At 46.9% G+C, this 16,039-nt stretch overlaps 1 protein-coding gene across 3 annotated transcripts; it reads right to left on the minus strand.

The window, feature by feature from the left end:
• Window positions 1-7,209: 7,209 nt before the first annotated feature.
• Dpep3 (dipeptidase 3) lies at window positions 7,210-15,582 on the minus strand. 3 transcript variants are annotated; one of them, XM_006255517.5, is made up of 11 exons: window positions 15,438-15,582; window positions 12,480-12,782; window positions 12,122-12,248; window positions 11,553-11,682; window positions 11,323-11,464; window positions 10,975-11,044; window positions 10,686-10,862; window positions 9,733-9,817; window positions 8,960-9,035; window positions 8,339-8,474; window positions 7,210-7,544 (listed from the first exon to the last, which is right to left on the minus strand). In XM_006255517.5, exons 2-11 carry the CDS (start codon window positions 12,755-12,757, stop codon window positions 7,299-7,301), a joined length of 1,467 nt encoding a protein of 488 aa, XP_006255579.1. In that variant the 5' UTR covers window positions 12,758-12,782; window positions 15,438-15,582; the 3' UTR covers window positions 7,210-7,298. The 3 variants fall into 3 exon arrangements, with proteins under 3 accessions (XP_006255579.1, NP_001008384.1, XP_038953841.1); NM_001008383.1 differs by lacking the exon at window positions 15,438-15,582 and having other exon boundaries at window positions 7,219-7,544; window positions 12,480-12,872; XM_039097913.2 differs by lacking the exons at window positions 7,210-7,544; window positions 15,438-15,582 and adding an exon at window positions 8,748-8,796 and having other exon boundaries at window positions 8,337-8,474; window positions 12,480-13,352.
• Window positions 15,583-16,039: the final 457 nt, after the last annotated feature.

Raw genomic sequence — 16,039 nt, forward strand, 5'->3', positions numbered from 1 at the left:
TTCACACTCAGATAACTTATCTAGTCGCCTTTACTTGACAATTTTTATCTTTCGAGTTGTTCTTTTGGCCTCCCCACCCCCCTCCCGTCTTCCTTCCTATCAGAAAGCCCCAGGGCTCATCTTTCTGGTCTCTCTCCTTTCTTTCCCTCTTTCTGGCTTTGTCTTTAGAACTGGGGTTGACTCTAGGATCCGCGCCCTCTGCCGCCACCTCCCAGAACCAACTGCCTGGGTGGGCCGGTCGGCTTGGACCTCCCTGGAGCAGCTCCACAGCTAACCCTTCCCAGTCAGCTCTTCTGGGCTCTTCCCGGCCTCCCTCTCCTTCTGGCACCATTAACTGCTTCCCAGCTGCACTCTCCCCTCTGCGTCTCCTATGTATAGAAGGCTCAGTGCTTACCAGCGTTTGTTCCTGCAGCAGACCCGAGTTCCCAGCACCCACATCAGGTAGCTCAGGACTGCATGTAACTCCAACTCCAGGGAATCTGATGCCCTCTGGCCTCTTCAGACCGGGGTACACACACACACACACACACACACACACACACACACACACACACACACAACCTTTAAATTTAAAAAATAAAATGAGGGGTTGGGGATTTAGCTCAGCGGTAGAGCTCTTGCCTAGCGAGCACAAGGCCCTGGATTCGGTCCCCAGCTCCGAAAAAAAAGAAAAAAGAAAAAAAAATAAATAAAATGAGCAAGCAGAAATATAAGAAACATAAGCTATAAGTAATAAATAATAAAAATATAAGAAATGCAAGGTATAACTAAATACATTTTCCCAGTCAAACCAAAAACCAAGACCAAACAAGCAAACAAACAAAAAAGTGGGTGGCTACTGAGGAACAACACCTGAAGTTGACCTTTGGCCTACTTTGACCTGAAGTTCACACACACACACACACACACACACACACACACACACACACCCCAGGCACGAAGATACCCATCTTTTCTTTCTTTTTTAAGAGTTCTTTTCTTTCTTCTTTTTTTTTTTTTTTTTTTTTTGCTTTTTCCCCCCTAGACAGTCTCACTATGTAGCCCTGGCTGGCTTTGATCTCTATGTAGACCAGGCTAGCCTCACAAGTGATTCTCCTGCCCCAGCCTCTGAGGTGCTAGAATAAAAGATGTGTACCACATTGCCTGGATGTTTTCTTTTTAACTATGTTTCTGTGTGAGTGTGTGCAGGTGAGTTCAGGTGCCCTGGAAAGTCAAAGGTGTCAATTCCCCTGGAGCTGCAGTTACAGGTAGTTGTGAGTTATCTGATGTGCATTGGGAGCTGAACTCCGGTGCTTAGCAAGTATCTACAAGGGCTCTTTTTTTAAAATATTTATTTATTTATTTTATGTGTAAGTACACTATAACTGTCTTCAGACACACCAGAAGAGGGCATCAGATCTCATTACAGATGGTTGTGAGCCACCATGTGGTTGCTGGGATTTGAACTCAGGACCTTTAGGAAGAGCAGTCAGTGCTCTCAACCGCTGAGCCATCTCTCCAGCCCCTCTACAAGGGCTCTTAAGTATCCGGCCATTTCTCCAGCACTAGAGAGGCAGAGGCAGGTCTATATATAGTAAGTTCCAGGCAGACAGAGGGAAAGAGACAGAAGATTGCAACAGAAATCCTAACATCTGATTATTAACAATTCCAGTAAATGAAATTAAAATAGAGAAAAGTTTGAGCATTGTGGGCCACGCTGCACTCCTGGAACTCAGCAGAGGTAAGAGGATGAGTGTGAGGACAGCCTGGGCTATGTACAATCCCTGTCTAAAAACTAAAGCAAAAGCAAAAAGAGAGGCTCACTCAAGATGTAGTTCAGTCGTTAGAGTGCTTTTCTACAGAAAACGGGATGTAAAAAGTACTGTGCTTCCCCATCCATATAATCTCAGTGCTTAGGCCAGAGGTAGAGGCAGGAGGATCAGAAGTTCAAAGTTACCCTTCACTACATAGGGAGTTTGAAGCTGAAATGGGACATATGAGACCTTGTCTCAAAACCAAAACAAACAACCAGCCAAGGAAAAGCCCAATGGGGATGGAGCCCACAATCGTTGTGGTAGAGAAGCCAGACATGAGTCACAGAGCATGAGATTCCCACTGTAAGAAACGGGAGACTCCACAGAGACAAAAATCAGATTGGTGTTGAGTGGGGATGAAGGAAGGAAATAGTAACTGTGTAAAGGTAGGTTTTCTTTTTTCTTTTTTTCGGAGCTGGGGACCGAACCCAGGGCCTTGCCCTTGCTAGGCAAGCACTCTACCACTGAGCTAAATCCCCAACCCCAAAGTGTGATTTTACCAAAAGCCACTGGGGGCTCTGGGGAAATAGCTCAGTTCTAAAGTGCTTGCCTCATTGAACATTTAGGGTCCAATGAGGCAAGCACTCATTAGACTCATTAGAGAATCACTTTGGAAGTGAGCCTCTGGGCACACTGACAGATTCTCTATGTTAGAATATCCTCTAGGCTTGCCTGTGAGGAGCTAGTCTGGGACAATTGCAATGCAGAGACCCACGTTAATTGTGCAGAGCCGCCAATCACTGAGCTTTGGTTCTGGGCTGTGTAAAAAAGAAAGCAAGTTGAAAACTAGCATTAATTTTGTCTGATTCCTGACTGAAGAAGCATTGGGACCAGCTGCCTCAAGCTCCAACTCTGGTGACTTCCTTGTCATGATAGACTGAGCTCTGAAACTGTGACCCAAAGTAAATGCCTCTTTCCTTAAACTGTTTCTGTCTGGGATTTAATCACAGCATGGAGGAAATCAACAAATACACCTTGCAAACACGAAAACCTGATTTAACCCCAAGAATCCTATATTTAAAAAAAAAAGGGGGGGGTTGGGGATTTAGCTCAGTGGTAGAGCGCTTGCCTAGGAAGCGCAAGGCCCTGGGTTCGGTCCCCAGCTCCGAAAAAAAGAACCAAAAAAAAAAAAAAAAAAAAAGATAGTGGCTAGAGGGATGGCTCTGCAGTTAAGAGTACCTCCTCTTGCTAAGGACCTGGCTTGTGTTCCCAGCACCACATGGTGGCTCACCGCTGTCTGTCTGTAACTCCAGTTTCAGGGGATAGATGGCCTCTTCTGGCTTCTGTGGACTGTGACATAAATGTGGTACACATAAACTCACTATGCAAACACACACACGAACATTTAAAAAATAAATAAACTTGTAATCTCAGTAATAGGGAGTTAGACAGAGAACCTTGGGGCTTACTAGTCAACCCATCTCAACCTTTCCTTTTTTTGTGTGTGTGCTGGGATTAAATCCCTATAGGTATAGCTATAGGTGGCAAAAGATCGTATGACAGGGAATACAGATGTTTAAATAGGAATGGAAGACAGTTACCACCACCTCAGTACTTTCTCTCTGGACTTCTCCCTTCCTTTCTTTTAGGGATTTATTTATTCATTCATTCATTCATTTAATGTATATAAGTACACTGTAGCTATCTTAAGACACACCAGAAGAGGGCATCAGATCCCATTACAGATGGTTGTGAGCCACCATGTGGTTGCTGGGAATTGAACTCAGAACCTCTGGAAGAGCAGTCAGTGCTCTTAACCACTGAGCCATCTCTCCAGCTCTCTATTCCAGGTTTCTTTATTACATGTGTAGCCACGGCCCTTCCTGGCAGCCTTGGCTGTTAGTTCTTGAATTGCTTCTGTTCCCCTTTCATTTTTACTCGAAAGACTTCCCCATCCATCTCTGAGTAGCCTACTTCTTGAGCTGTTTCAGGGGCCTCTTTTACCACCTTCGTGGCCTGACATGTCACCTGTGACCCTTTCCCCAGACCCTGATCCATGTTTTTTTTTTTTTTGTTTGTTTTGTTTTGTTTTGTTTTGTTTTTGAGACTAGGTCTCTCCTTGAACCCAAAGCTCTCTGATTCAGCTAGACATTTTACTCACTGACCCATCTCCCCAGCTCTGAATTGGTCTTCTGCATAGTTAACTTCATAGTATATAGAGTTTACCTCAATAAAGAATTTGCTCTAGCTATAAGGAAAACCTGAAAATTTATATAAGTAGGTGTGGTACAAATCAATAAGGCCAAGATCTTCAGGATGTAGGGGACCCGGTGTAACACCTCCTTCTCCAAAACAGTAACACAACTTGAAATGGGCCAGCAAGCCAAGCACACTCACGCCTTCTGTGGCAAGACCAACCATGGCAACTGAAACTATGGTTCCTGCATGAGAACAGTGGCTGGCAGGGCCTACAGGACCACTCCTGCTGTCACTGACAAGTCAGTGGTCCAAAGACAGAAGGAATCAAAAGACCAGCAGAATCGAGACTGTTTGAGATATCCCTGGCCTGGAATGAGGGTGTTAATGCATGTTTAAAAGAAAGCAGAGATATAAAAGAGTCTTGGTTCTGTTTTTTTGTTTTGTTTGTTTGAGACAGGGTTTGTCTCTGGAACTCTTTCTGTAGATTAGGTTGACCTTGAACTCACAGAGATGTACCTGCCTCTGGAGTGCTGGGGAGAGAGAGTGCCTCCTAAGTGCCCCCACCACCCAGTGTGATATGCAAGGTTTTAAAGTGTTAGATCCTAGGCATCTTCAACATAAGGGTTTGTTAGTTTAGGAATAGAAATGTATTAAGAAAGGAAAGGCCTGGGGCTGGGGATTTAGCTCAGTGGTAGAGCGCTTACCTAAGAAGCGCAAGGCCCTTGGTTCGGTCCCCAGCTCCGAAAAATAGAACCAAAAAAAAAAAAAAAAAAAGAAGAAAGAAAGAAAGGAAAGGCCTGAGAGATTGGCTGCTCTTCCAGAGGTCCTGAGTTCAATTCCCAGCAACCACATGGTGGCTCACAACCATCTGTAATGGGATCTGATGCCCTCTTCTGGTGTGTCTGAAGACAGCAACAATGTACTCACATACATGAAGTAAATAACTAAAATTAAAAAAGAAAAAGAAAAAAAAAAAAAGGAAAGAAAAGGCTCTCCGCGGGTGGGGGTGGGTCAGTAAACTGAAGCAGGAAGCTTCAAGGTGTGGCGCGAAGGAGAATGGCCCCAGAGAGGAGAACTATTTTTCAAAGAATGAGGTGTGTCTCTGGAGGTGGGCATAGAGGTTTAAAAAACTCAGGCCGGGTCTCACTGTCTCTGCTGGCTGCGTGCAGATCAGGATGTAAAGCTCTCAGCAATTGTTCCAGCGCCAGGCCTGGCTGCTTTCCGCCATGATGTTGATGGACTCACTCTAGACTGTAAGCAAGCCCTCAATTAAACGCTTTGTCCTATAAGAGTTGCCTTGGTCGTGGTGTCTCTTCACAGCAGTAGAGCAGCAACCAAGACACTGGGTTTTTTGTTTTTGTTTTTTTTGGTGTTGGGGCCTCAGCCCATGGCCTCACCCATGCAAACTAAGCCCTCTTATGCTCTACAACCCCAGTAATTTAGAAGTTTCATCTTGCAGTTCCCTCATGACTAATACCTTTTTATGTGGTTCCTTGAAATCTTTATTTCTTTCCTTGTGATATTTCTATTCAAACACCTTTTAAAAGTCTGTAGCAGGTATGTATGGTGTGTGCCTGTATGGTGTGCATGCATGGCACACACTGCAAGTGTGGAGTTCAAAGACAACTTTGGGGAGTCAGTTCTCTCCTTTTGCCTTTACACGAGTTCTGGGGATCAGGCTCAAGTCTCCAGACTTGTTCTGTACCTGATGAGAATGAGTCATCTTGCCAGCCCTGTCTTGACTTTTTTTTTTTTTTTTTTTTTTTTGAGATAGGGTCTGTATAGCCTGGCTGTCCTGAAATTTGCAATTTGCTTCATTGTAGACCAGGCTGTCCTCAAACTCACATAGCTCTGCCTGCCTCCTGAGTGCTGGGGTTAAAGGTGTACACATCTGGTTTTTAATTTTTTTTTTCTTTCTTTTTTTTTGGAGCTGGGGACCGAACCCAGGGCCTTGCGCTTGCTAGGCAAACACTCTACCACTGAGCTAAATCCCCAACCCCTGGTTTTTAAATTTTTTAAAATATTTATTATATGTAAGTACACTATAGCTGTCCTCAGACACACCAGAAGAGGGCATCGGATCCCATTACAGATGGTTGTGAGCCACCTTGTGGTTGCTGGAACTCAGGACCTCTAGGAAGAAGCCATCTCTCACCCACCTTTGTTTTCATTTCTTTTTCAAGACAGAAATTTTTTATATAATAGCCACGGCTATCCTGGAACTCATTACATAGACCAAGCTGACCAGACTTACCAAGGTCCGTCTGCCTCTGCCTTCCATGTGCTGGGATTAAAGGCATTTTTTTTGTTTGTTTTTATGAGACATGAGATAGGGTCTCTCTTTGTAACCTTGGCTTTCCTGGATCTTGCTAAGTAGACCAGGCTGGCTTGAACTCACAAAGATCTACCTGCCTCTGCTTCCTGAGTGCTGGCATTAAAGGTAAGTGCTACTACGTTCAGCTCTGCTTTTAAAAATGTATTTGCCAGGCATGGTGAGACGCACCTACAGTTCCAGTACTTAGGGAGCAGAGGCAGGAGAATCTCTAAGTTTAAGGTCACCTGGACTGCACAGAGAACACCAGGCCAGCAGAGTTACACAGTGAGGCCCCATCTCAAAAAAGAAAAAATTATGTGTATGACTGTTTTACCTTCATGTGTGTCTGCACCATGAGCATGCCGGGCACCTGAGGAAACCACAAGAGTAAAGAAGCCAACATGTGGGTGCTGGGAACCAAACCCATGTCCTCCTTAGCAACAGCAGCAAGAACTCTTTTTGTTTTTTTTTTAAAGTTTTATTTATTTATTATGTATAAGTGCACTGTAGCTGTCTTCATCCACACCAGAAGAGGGCATCAGATCTCATTACAGATGGTTGCGAGCCACCATGTGGTTGCTGGGATTTGAACTCAGGACCTCTGGAAGAGCAGTCAGTGCTCTTAACCACTGAGCCATCTCTCCAGCCCCAAACTGATTCTTATATGGAGCAAGGAAAGCTAGGTACAGGCTTAGGCTTGAAATTCTAGTCCTTGGATGGCAGAGACAGGGGGATCACTTGAATCCATGAGTTCCAGGCCAGTCTGGACAACACAGACTCCTCGTAACTCCAAAACAAGATAAAAAACTTGTAAACCAAACAACAACAACAAATACAGCCTTTCACTGGGAACACATTCACTGTGGTGGTGAGCTCTGTTACACTGTTCTATGCGCTCTGTGAGTTCTCTCACCAAGAATCCTCCCGGCCCAAATCCCAGTGAAGAGTGAGGACGAGGATGCATGCACTTGGCCTGGTGTTTCAGGTATTTATTCTTAACATAAGCTGGGGCCTGGGCAGTGAGGAGGGGAACGGTGTGGGTTTTGCTAAACTCACCTGTGGCCAGAGCAACAAAGCCAAAGGGTGAAGGCTGGGGAGGTGACAGCAGCCACGAGGCCTAGCAAGGGGCATGGCGGGGCTTTGGAGGCCCTCTGGAGCACCTGGCTACTTGGCAGCTTGGTCACCTTCAAGTGTGCGTCCTGAGACTGAGGCAGCAGGTGGGAGTGGCAGGTGCTGCTCTGTTGCCTCTCTGGGAACACGACCTCCACAGGGCTCTGCCCAAGGCTTTTTTCTCTCACCTGGGGGAGGGAGTCAACACTAAGACACCCAACAACATATCAGTGAGCCCCCATCTGATTGTAGCTTAACAAACCTGTAATCTGTAATCAACTAAAACTCCCAAACAGCTGTGAGCTTTTCTCTCTCTCTCTTTCTTTCTCTCTCTCCCTCTCCCTCTCCCTCTCTCTTTCTCTCTCTCTTGTTTCTTTTTTTTTAGACAGGGTTTCTCTGTATAGTCCTGGCTGTCTTAGAACTCACTCTCTTCCTGGAACTCAGAGCTCTGCCTGCCTCTGCCTCCTGAGTGCCGAGGGGCGTGGATTAGTGTCACCAACGCCCAGGCTAGCCTCAAACTCAGAGATCCACCCGCTTCCACCTCCCAAGTGTCCAAGTGCACCAGGACAGCCAACTATTTTCTTGAGGTAGCAGGATCTACACCTGATAGCTGCCCAAATAAAAAGACATGGAAGAAGGAGGCTTTGGCCTTTTGCCTGCTTGTCCTCTTTCTCCGTGGAAGGTTCATTTATCCTGTCTCCTGTATTCCTAAGTAGTATTAAAACCTACTTCTTTGGGATTCTGATGGATACTGACTGAAGACCAACAGCTTTCCAGGAACCCTCTAGGACTCTAGCACTGGTTTGGGACTGCCGAGTTATCCAGTCGTGTGGACTGAGCAGCTACTCCATTCTTGGCCTTCCATCAAGAGACAGCCATTGTTAAACTACCCCGGACCTCTGCCAGTTAACACTCCATATAATCTCTATCAATTCTCTTCTTTTAGAGAGGCCTGACTATCCTTTCTCCATAACTCGTGTACCTGTTCCACTTGTCTGAAGACCCGAAGCAGGTTTCCTCGAAGGACACCTTGAAGCTCTTGTTCACCCCAGCCTCGTCTCAGCAACTCCTCTAAGAGCACTGGGTATGTAGACACATCCTCCAGCCCCTGAGGGAACCTGTGCAGATAGCCACCCTGAGACCTCGGTCTTTTTTTTTTTTTTTTTTTGGTTCTTTTTTTCGGAGCTGGGGACCGAACCCAGGGCCTTGCGCTTCCTAGGTAAGCGCTCTACCACTGAGCTAAATCCCCAGCCCCGAGACCTCGATCTTAATCCTGGTCTAGAACCTGCTGTCCCACCAGCCCCAGGCATATATGACTAAAACTAAGGGCTAAATTCTTTAGATTAGTGAACACGTTAGAAAGGATGGATTCAACCTGTGGCTATACCCACACAGATCTTCTGGGCAAGGGCGTGGTACACGAATGGAATTCCTGTTTACCTGGGAATGGGGAGAGGAGGCAGGGGTGAGGACGTGGGGGTGGGGGCTGGAAGACCAGAACTTGTAGGTGAGGTCTGAAGGACGATCAGTCTTTTGGATGGGGAAACTGAGGCTAAGAGATTTGGTGCTACAGCCTAGCCCAAGATAAACCCAGGGGAAATACCTTCCAGACCCATCATAGCTTCCACCAATCCCAATGAATTCAGATCCAATGACTGTCCTGATGTGGTCAAAATGATCTAGAAAGTAGAAGAATTAGCAATTGGGGACATTTCTAATCTGAGGAAATTTGGTCCTGGCCAGTTCCCCCGCCCTCCTGGCTGTGGCAGCTGCTCATGCAGGAGTCCTACATGTGTATAAATCTGAATGTGGTAAGAACTGAGACAAGGCTTGATTAGACCTTTCCTTTCCCCTAGGTTCCCTGAAGACCTTGTGAGGGCTCTGCCTGACCTGTCTAAAGGTGTGGGAATTAACTGTGGTTCAAAGATTGAGAGCAAAAATGGAACTTAGAGGTGTCAAACCCATCAGCACTGACTAGTCTGACATCCAGGTGGCAGTGCCAAGCTGAGTTTAAGGTCCCTGGAAGGTCTGCCATTGTGCAGCATGTGCTAGATTTTAAGAGCTGTCTGAGAGCCCTGGTGGCTACAGTTCAAGTTGGAACTGTGAAGAGTTGAGGTGTGGGTGCAGCAGGGTTGGAGAGATGGCTCAGTGGTTAAAAGCATTGGCTGCCCTTCCAGAGGACCCAGGTTCAATGCCCAGCACCCACATAGTGGCTTACAACTATCTCTAACTCTAATTCCAAGGGAGGTGACATCTTCTGTCCTGGAGACCTCCATGGGGCACCAGGGATGCACATGATACACAGACATATATACAGGGGAAAACAAAACACAAACTTTTTTTTTTTTAATTAAGAGAAGTTGAGGTGGGACTTACCTGCTACAGTGGACACATTAGCAAGCAGACTGCACTGCAGCACCCCCATGGACAGTGTCACCATCACAATGCCACCATTCTTCTTCTACAGGGACAGACAAAGAGGCAGTCAGTCCAGCCTATCTGGACTGATAATGTGCTTGGTTCCCTTGCTGTGGGGACCCTTGAACGACAGCAATCCAGCAGGTGCTGAAAGAACCTTTTCTCTTGGGTTTGGAGGCCTCTGAAATGGATTTGGGCCTGCATTTCGGAGATGGAGGAGGCTTAACCAGCCTGCTACTTGGGGTCAAGTACCTCCTCCCAGACATGGTGGCACGTGCCTGTAAGCCCAGCCTTAGGAGGCTGAGGCAGAATTATGAGGCCCAGGGCAGGCTGATTTATGCAAGATGCCCTATCTCAAACAAACAAACAAACAAACAGGAATCTTCCTCTTTATCCCTTTTAGAATTTTGAGACAGGGCCTTGACAAGTAGCCCAGGCTAGCTTCGACCTCCTGCCTCATGAGGCAGGAGCATGATCTTCCTGCCTCAACCTCTCAAGTATTTGGATTCCTGGCATGTGCCACTATGCCTGGCTTCAAGGCCCTCTAGATAAGTCCTAATCCCAGCACTTGAGAGGCAGAAACAGGTAGGCCTCTGAGTTCAAGGACAGCCTGGGCTACATAGAGAAACCCTGTCTGGGTGGGAAGGGGGATAGACAGGTTAGATGGGTTGTTCTTGACCTTCCTAATTCAGTTCCTCGTGCTGTGGCCCCTGGCCATAAAATTATTTTCATTACTACTTTATGCAATAGCAAGAGATAGCATAATTTTGCTACTGTTGTAGATCATAATATAAATACTTTTGGAGACAGAGATTTGCCAAAGGGGTCTCGATCCAAGGTTGAGAGTTGCTGGTCTAGATAAAGTGAATTTAGTCCTTGGTTCGAGGGTTCTAGGTGGCCACTCCACTTACCAGAAGCTGCAGTATGTCATCAGGAACATTCAGCAAGTTGTCACACACTGATCTAGCCGCTGAATGGGAGAAGATCACAGGAGCCCGAGACGCCTCCAGGGTTTGCTTCACTAAGGTGTCTGAGGCGTGGGACAAATCTATCATCATACCTATGCGGTTCATTTCTTCCACTACTTTCTGCAGGGACAATTGGGTTTGGGAGGGAGAAGAGTGTGTCAGGGAGCAAAGGGTGTTCAGGTATCTGTAGGACATACAGGGTAGAGGAGAGGGGACATGCTAGAACCGTCACCTCTCCAAAGCTCGTCAACCCGCTGATGTTGGTGTAGAAATGGTGTCTGAATTTCGTGGCACTTTCTGCCCTGCAAGACAAGAGAAAACAAATCTTGCTGGCTTATAGCTTGGCTATCAGTGACTGGGGCTCTGTTTTTCCATCCTACATCTAGAACAGATGAGAACCGGGCTCAGCTACTTTCTGGAAGTGTGAGGAACCAGCGAGGAGTCCAGCCTCTGTCCAGCCTCCCCAAAAGGGTCGCTTTAACTTCACTTCCTTTGTCAGGCCCATGCCAGGAAGGGCCTCACCACACCGTTCTCCTTCGCCACACGTCTGACAGGCCACCCAGCCAGGCACTGTGCTCACCAGGGTGTGCTGCACGTGAAGGTAAGTGTCAGGTAGCGGACTCCTAGCTCGTAGAAACTGCGCAGCACAGCGAGGCTGGTGTCCAGTGAGTGACCACCCTCTAGTCCAATGAGGCAGGCCAGCTTCTGAGTGCTATTCAGACCTAGAAAGGTTGGCAGGAGGGGGAGGAATCAAAGGGCTGCATCCCAAGGAAAGAACCACTGGGGTCAAACCCATGTTTGTTGGCTCACCATCAGCTGAGGTCACAAGCTCCAACTCCGGGTAAGCAGAACACATGCGTCGGATGAGGTCAATCTGCTCCAGGGCTACGCGCACGGCATCCCGATCCTGGGTTTGGCATGGGATGTAGGCTGACCAGAACTAGGAGTGAGTCCAGAGGTCCACAGTGAGGCCAGTAAGCTTTTGGCCTACCATTCCTTCCTTAGCGCCCACAGCACCCATTTAAGTCAATGGCTCTCCATAGTACCCTCATGATAACTAAGCCTGCTAGCCTGTGTCCCTGCTGTGGACGAGTGACACACAGCTGCAGTTTGTCCATGATCCTGTGTGAATGTCCCAGGCAATGTTAACCATAGCCTTTGTGGGTCCAGCAACACCACCCCCCCCACACACACAAGGGATTTTATATGTATTTCCACTGAACCCAAGCATCTAAATAGCTCTTCTGTGTTGACCTTCAAAGCCTTTGTATGCTCTTACATAATGGTGGACTGCATGCTCTAAATGCCTAGTTTTTGAGAGCCTGGCCTACTCAGGTTTCTGTGGTCCCAACGTTCCCATCATTCTGACACTGCGTTACCTGGGCACCCACAAGGCCATCCCTGAGCCTATCCAGGCTGGTCTGGCCACGGGTGAAATTGTGCAGATTCACATCCTGCAGCTTGTTCTGGAAAAGTTCTCTCAGGAGCAGAGGCAGGTCGTTGTGGCTGGAGATGTTGTGGTTAGTGTGAGAACACGGCCTCCAGAGCAGGGCAGTTCCATGGGCAATGGGGTCAAAGGGAGGGGAGGTACCCGTGTATGGCAAAAGGGAAGGTAGGGGTGTGTGTGTGTGTGTGTGTGTGTGTGTGTGTGTGTGTGTGTGTGTATAGTGGTGGTGGTGGTGGGGCTCCTAGATAGTATAGTTTAGCCCCCAATGCCTCACACCCGCATATACGCACCCATCCACAAGTGGGAAGTCTCGCATCAGGGCCAGTGCTTGCTCTCGAAGGCGAGGGTCACTGGTCACGCCTGACGTAGTTGTGTCATTAGGAATGCCTGGAGTGGTCATGGCACTGGAGGCTCCCGGTGAGGTCGGAGCACTGGAGAGGCTCGGAGTAGTCTGGTTGCAGGTTACCCATAGTGACGGAATTATAAGTAACACCCCCAACAGGGATAGCCGGTGCCCCAGAGGCCTCAAGCTGAGCGCGCGTGGACCCTCAGGACCCGTGGGTTGCATGTTGCTCAGTCTTGGTCACAAAAGCCTGAGAAGGGCAGGGATAGGGCAGAGGGTGACAATGGGGTTCGGACCTTCGATTCAGGGTACCCTAGGACGTCGCCTTGCTTGTAAGGGCTTCCAGTCACCCTGCTCTGCAACGGACGCTCTGGAATTTTCCACTCCTACAAACGCAGTCGCTAGAGGGCGCCACTGCCCTTCCGTTTCCCCAAGCAAAAGGGCGCCCCCTTGGGCCTGGCGGGTCTCTGTTTGCAGCATGCATCAACTACCTCATTGCTGTTTGTGGCTGAGTTGAAGGAGCCAAATAGTGGGGAACAACAGTCAGGGAGGGGCCCAGAAATCTAACTAATCTCACCCCCCCCCACTAGACCTATGTGTCTGAAAGTGCTGGTGCCCTCAGTGAAGTCAAATATTCTGTGATATGCTAAGTTCCGCTTAGAGGAGTGAAATAGGTCTGTGTGGGTTTTGTTAGGTTTCAGCCTTGTTTTTGAGGTGAGGTCTTGTTATGTTGCCTGGGCTGGCCTGGAACTCCTGAACTCTCTCTATCGGTAATACTACTATCATCTGGGGATACACTACCACCAACGGAAGAGAGACTGCTGGATGTATAATCCTAGAAGTCAGAAGGCAAAGGCGGGCTGTGAGTTTGTAGCCATCTTGGGTAACATAGCAATACCCTACATCAAAAGAAAACAATAACAAAACCCATCAAGTCATGTGTAGTAACTCGTGCACATAATTCCAACACTTGGAAGATTGATGCAGGAGGATGTCAAAGCATTCAAAGCCAACCTGTGCTACACAGAGTTCCAGGCCAGCCGGAACTATATGGAGAAAGATCCTGTTCTCTGAGAAACCTGCATCTTTATTAATTTCCTTTTCCTTTTAAAGATTTATTTATTTATTCTATCTAAGTACACTGTAGCTGTCTTCAGATACACCAGAAGAGGGCATCAGATCTCTTTACAGATGGTTGTGAGCCACCATGTGGTTGCTGGGAATTGAACTCATGACCTCTGGAAGAGCAGTCGGGTGCTCTTAACCGCTGAGCCATCTCTCCAGCCCCTAATTTCCTTTTCCTAAGTACCCCACCCCTCCCTGAACATTTCTTTCAATATATACTAAGACCGTTTCATAATACATTTCTGGGGTTGGAGAGATGGCTCAGCGGTTAAGACTACTGTCTTCTCTTCTAGAGACCCTGAGTTCAATTCCCAGCAACCACATAGTGGCTCACAACCACCTAGAGTGGGATCTAGTGCCCTCTTCTGGTATGCAAGTGAATGTGCAGGTGAAGCACTTATACATAAAATAATAATTAATAATAATAATAATAATAATAATAATAATAAATTTCTACTGTCCTCACAAAGAAAATGAAGGCCATCAAGATGACTCAGCGGGTACAGGCTCTTGCCGTGCCAGTCAAACTGTTTGAGTTCTATGTCTAGATATTTTACATTTATTTTGCTTTCTGAGACAGATTTCTCTGTGTAGCCCTGGCTGTCCTGGAACTTGCTCTGTAGACCAGGGTCACTTACTCTACCACTAAATTATACCCTAGATTTTACTTAACTTTTTCATTTTCTTTTTTTAAAATCTCATTTTATTATTAGCACTATGTATGTGAAGGATTAGGGTGGGGTGCCTACATGCTGTGGCATTCAGATTGAGGTCAGAGGCCAGTTTCGGGGGAGTCTGCTCTCAGCTTCCACCTTGCCGAGGCAGGGTCTCTTTTGTTTCTGTTGTTATGCTTCAGACTCTTCTAGCTGGCTCAAATGCTTGCCAGAGATTCTGTCTCTGCCTCCCATCTTCCTGCAAGGGTGCTGGGATTACAGATGCATGCCACTGCATCTGGCTTTGTTTTAAAAATGAGATCTGGCAGTGGCACATGCCTTTAATCCCAGCACTCACGAGGCAGAAGCAGGTGGATCTCTGAGTTTGAGGCCAGTTGATTCTACAGTTCCAGGCTACCCAGGGCTGCATGTGTGACCCTGTATGTATACATACATACATACATACACATACATATACATATACATATATATATATATATTCTTTTATGAGTACACTGTTGCTGTCTTAGACACACCAGAAGAGGGCATCAGATCCCATTACAGAGATGGTTGTGAGCCGCCATGTGGTTGCTGGAAATTGAACTCAGGACCTTTGGAAGAGCAGTCAGTGCTATTAACTGCTGAGCCATTTCTCCAGCCTGAGACCCTATTATTTTTTCAAGACAGGTTTTCTCTGTGTAGTACTGGCTGACCTTAACTCCTGAAATCACATCGCTTAGACTCCTTGCCAAAGAATCACTCACACCAGACAGACAGACAGGCAGGCAGACAGACACTACAGCAGGGGGAGGGTGGGCTGTCTTTCCAATGTTCCAGCTCTTCTCATATTCTCCTAAGTGGCAGATGGCTCTGCTTGCCAGTGTCTTTTGGCTGTCACAGACTAGCCTTGGCATTCAGAGCATTTCTACCTGCAGGGCAGAGTCAGCCCCATAAAATGGATATGCTGGCATATGCCTATAATCCCAGCACTCAGGAGGCTGAGGCAAAAGGATTGTCACAAGTTTGAGGACAGCCTGGATTACATAGCAAGATTATTCCCAAAAAATAAAAGATTAAGTCCCAGCACCATAAGACCCCATAAGTATCTAGTTCCCACTGGCACCCACCTTTTCCTTTGTTTCTACAGTCAAGGAAGGTGCACACAGCTTTTGGAATTCATCTTCTGAGCTCACCTCAGTGTCACCTTTCCAGCAACTACACAGTCACAAAGTTAGTTCACACCTATAATCGCAGCAATGAGAAGGCTGGGTCAGGAAAAGTGTCTTGCACTAGGGGGCATTCTCTACTGTAAAATGTAATACTATAGAATGTAATATACAATGTACTATACAATATAGGCCAAGCCAGGCTATAAACCTTGTTTCAAAACAAACAAAACCCAAACAATAAAGAAATCAAAATTTAAAAGTAAAGATAACACTATTAGAACTTACTGGTTGACAGGTTAGAGCAAAGCCAAAATGGAGTCTGAGGCAAAGGGGAAAACTTCTGACAAGATGTTATATGAGTGTGGCTCATCCATTAGCTGACCCCACCATCTATTTTTTGACTAAGAGTTTATTGAGATCCATTGTATGCCAGCCAGTGAGCTTTGAGTCATGCAGAAACTATGGGATGAGACAGAGGGACATGATGGACTGCATCTTTAATGTCAGACCTCTAGATTCTGAAGCAAGATGGCCAGCAAGTTTGAGGCCAGCCAATAAGT

The sequence above is a fragment of the Rattus norvegicus genome, chromosome 19 (genome assembly GCF_036323735.1).
Source record: "Rattus norvegicus strain BN/NHsdMcwi chromosome 19, GRCr8, whole genome shotgun sequence".
NCBI classification, from domain to species: Eukaryota; Metazoa; Chordata; class Mammalia; order Rodentia; family Muridae; genus Rattus; species Rattus norvegicus.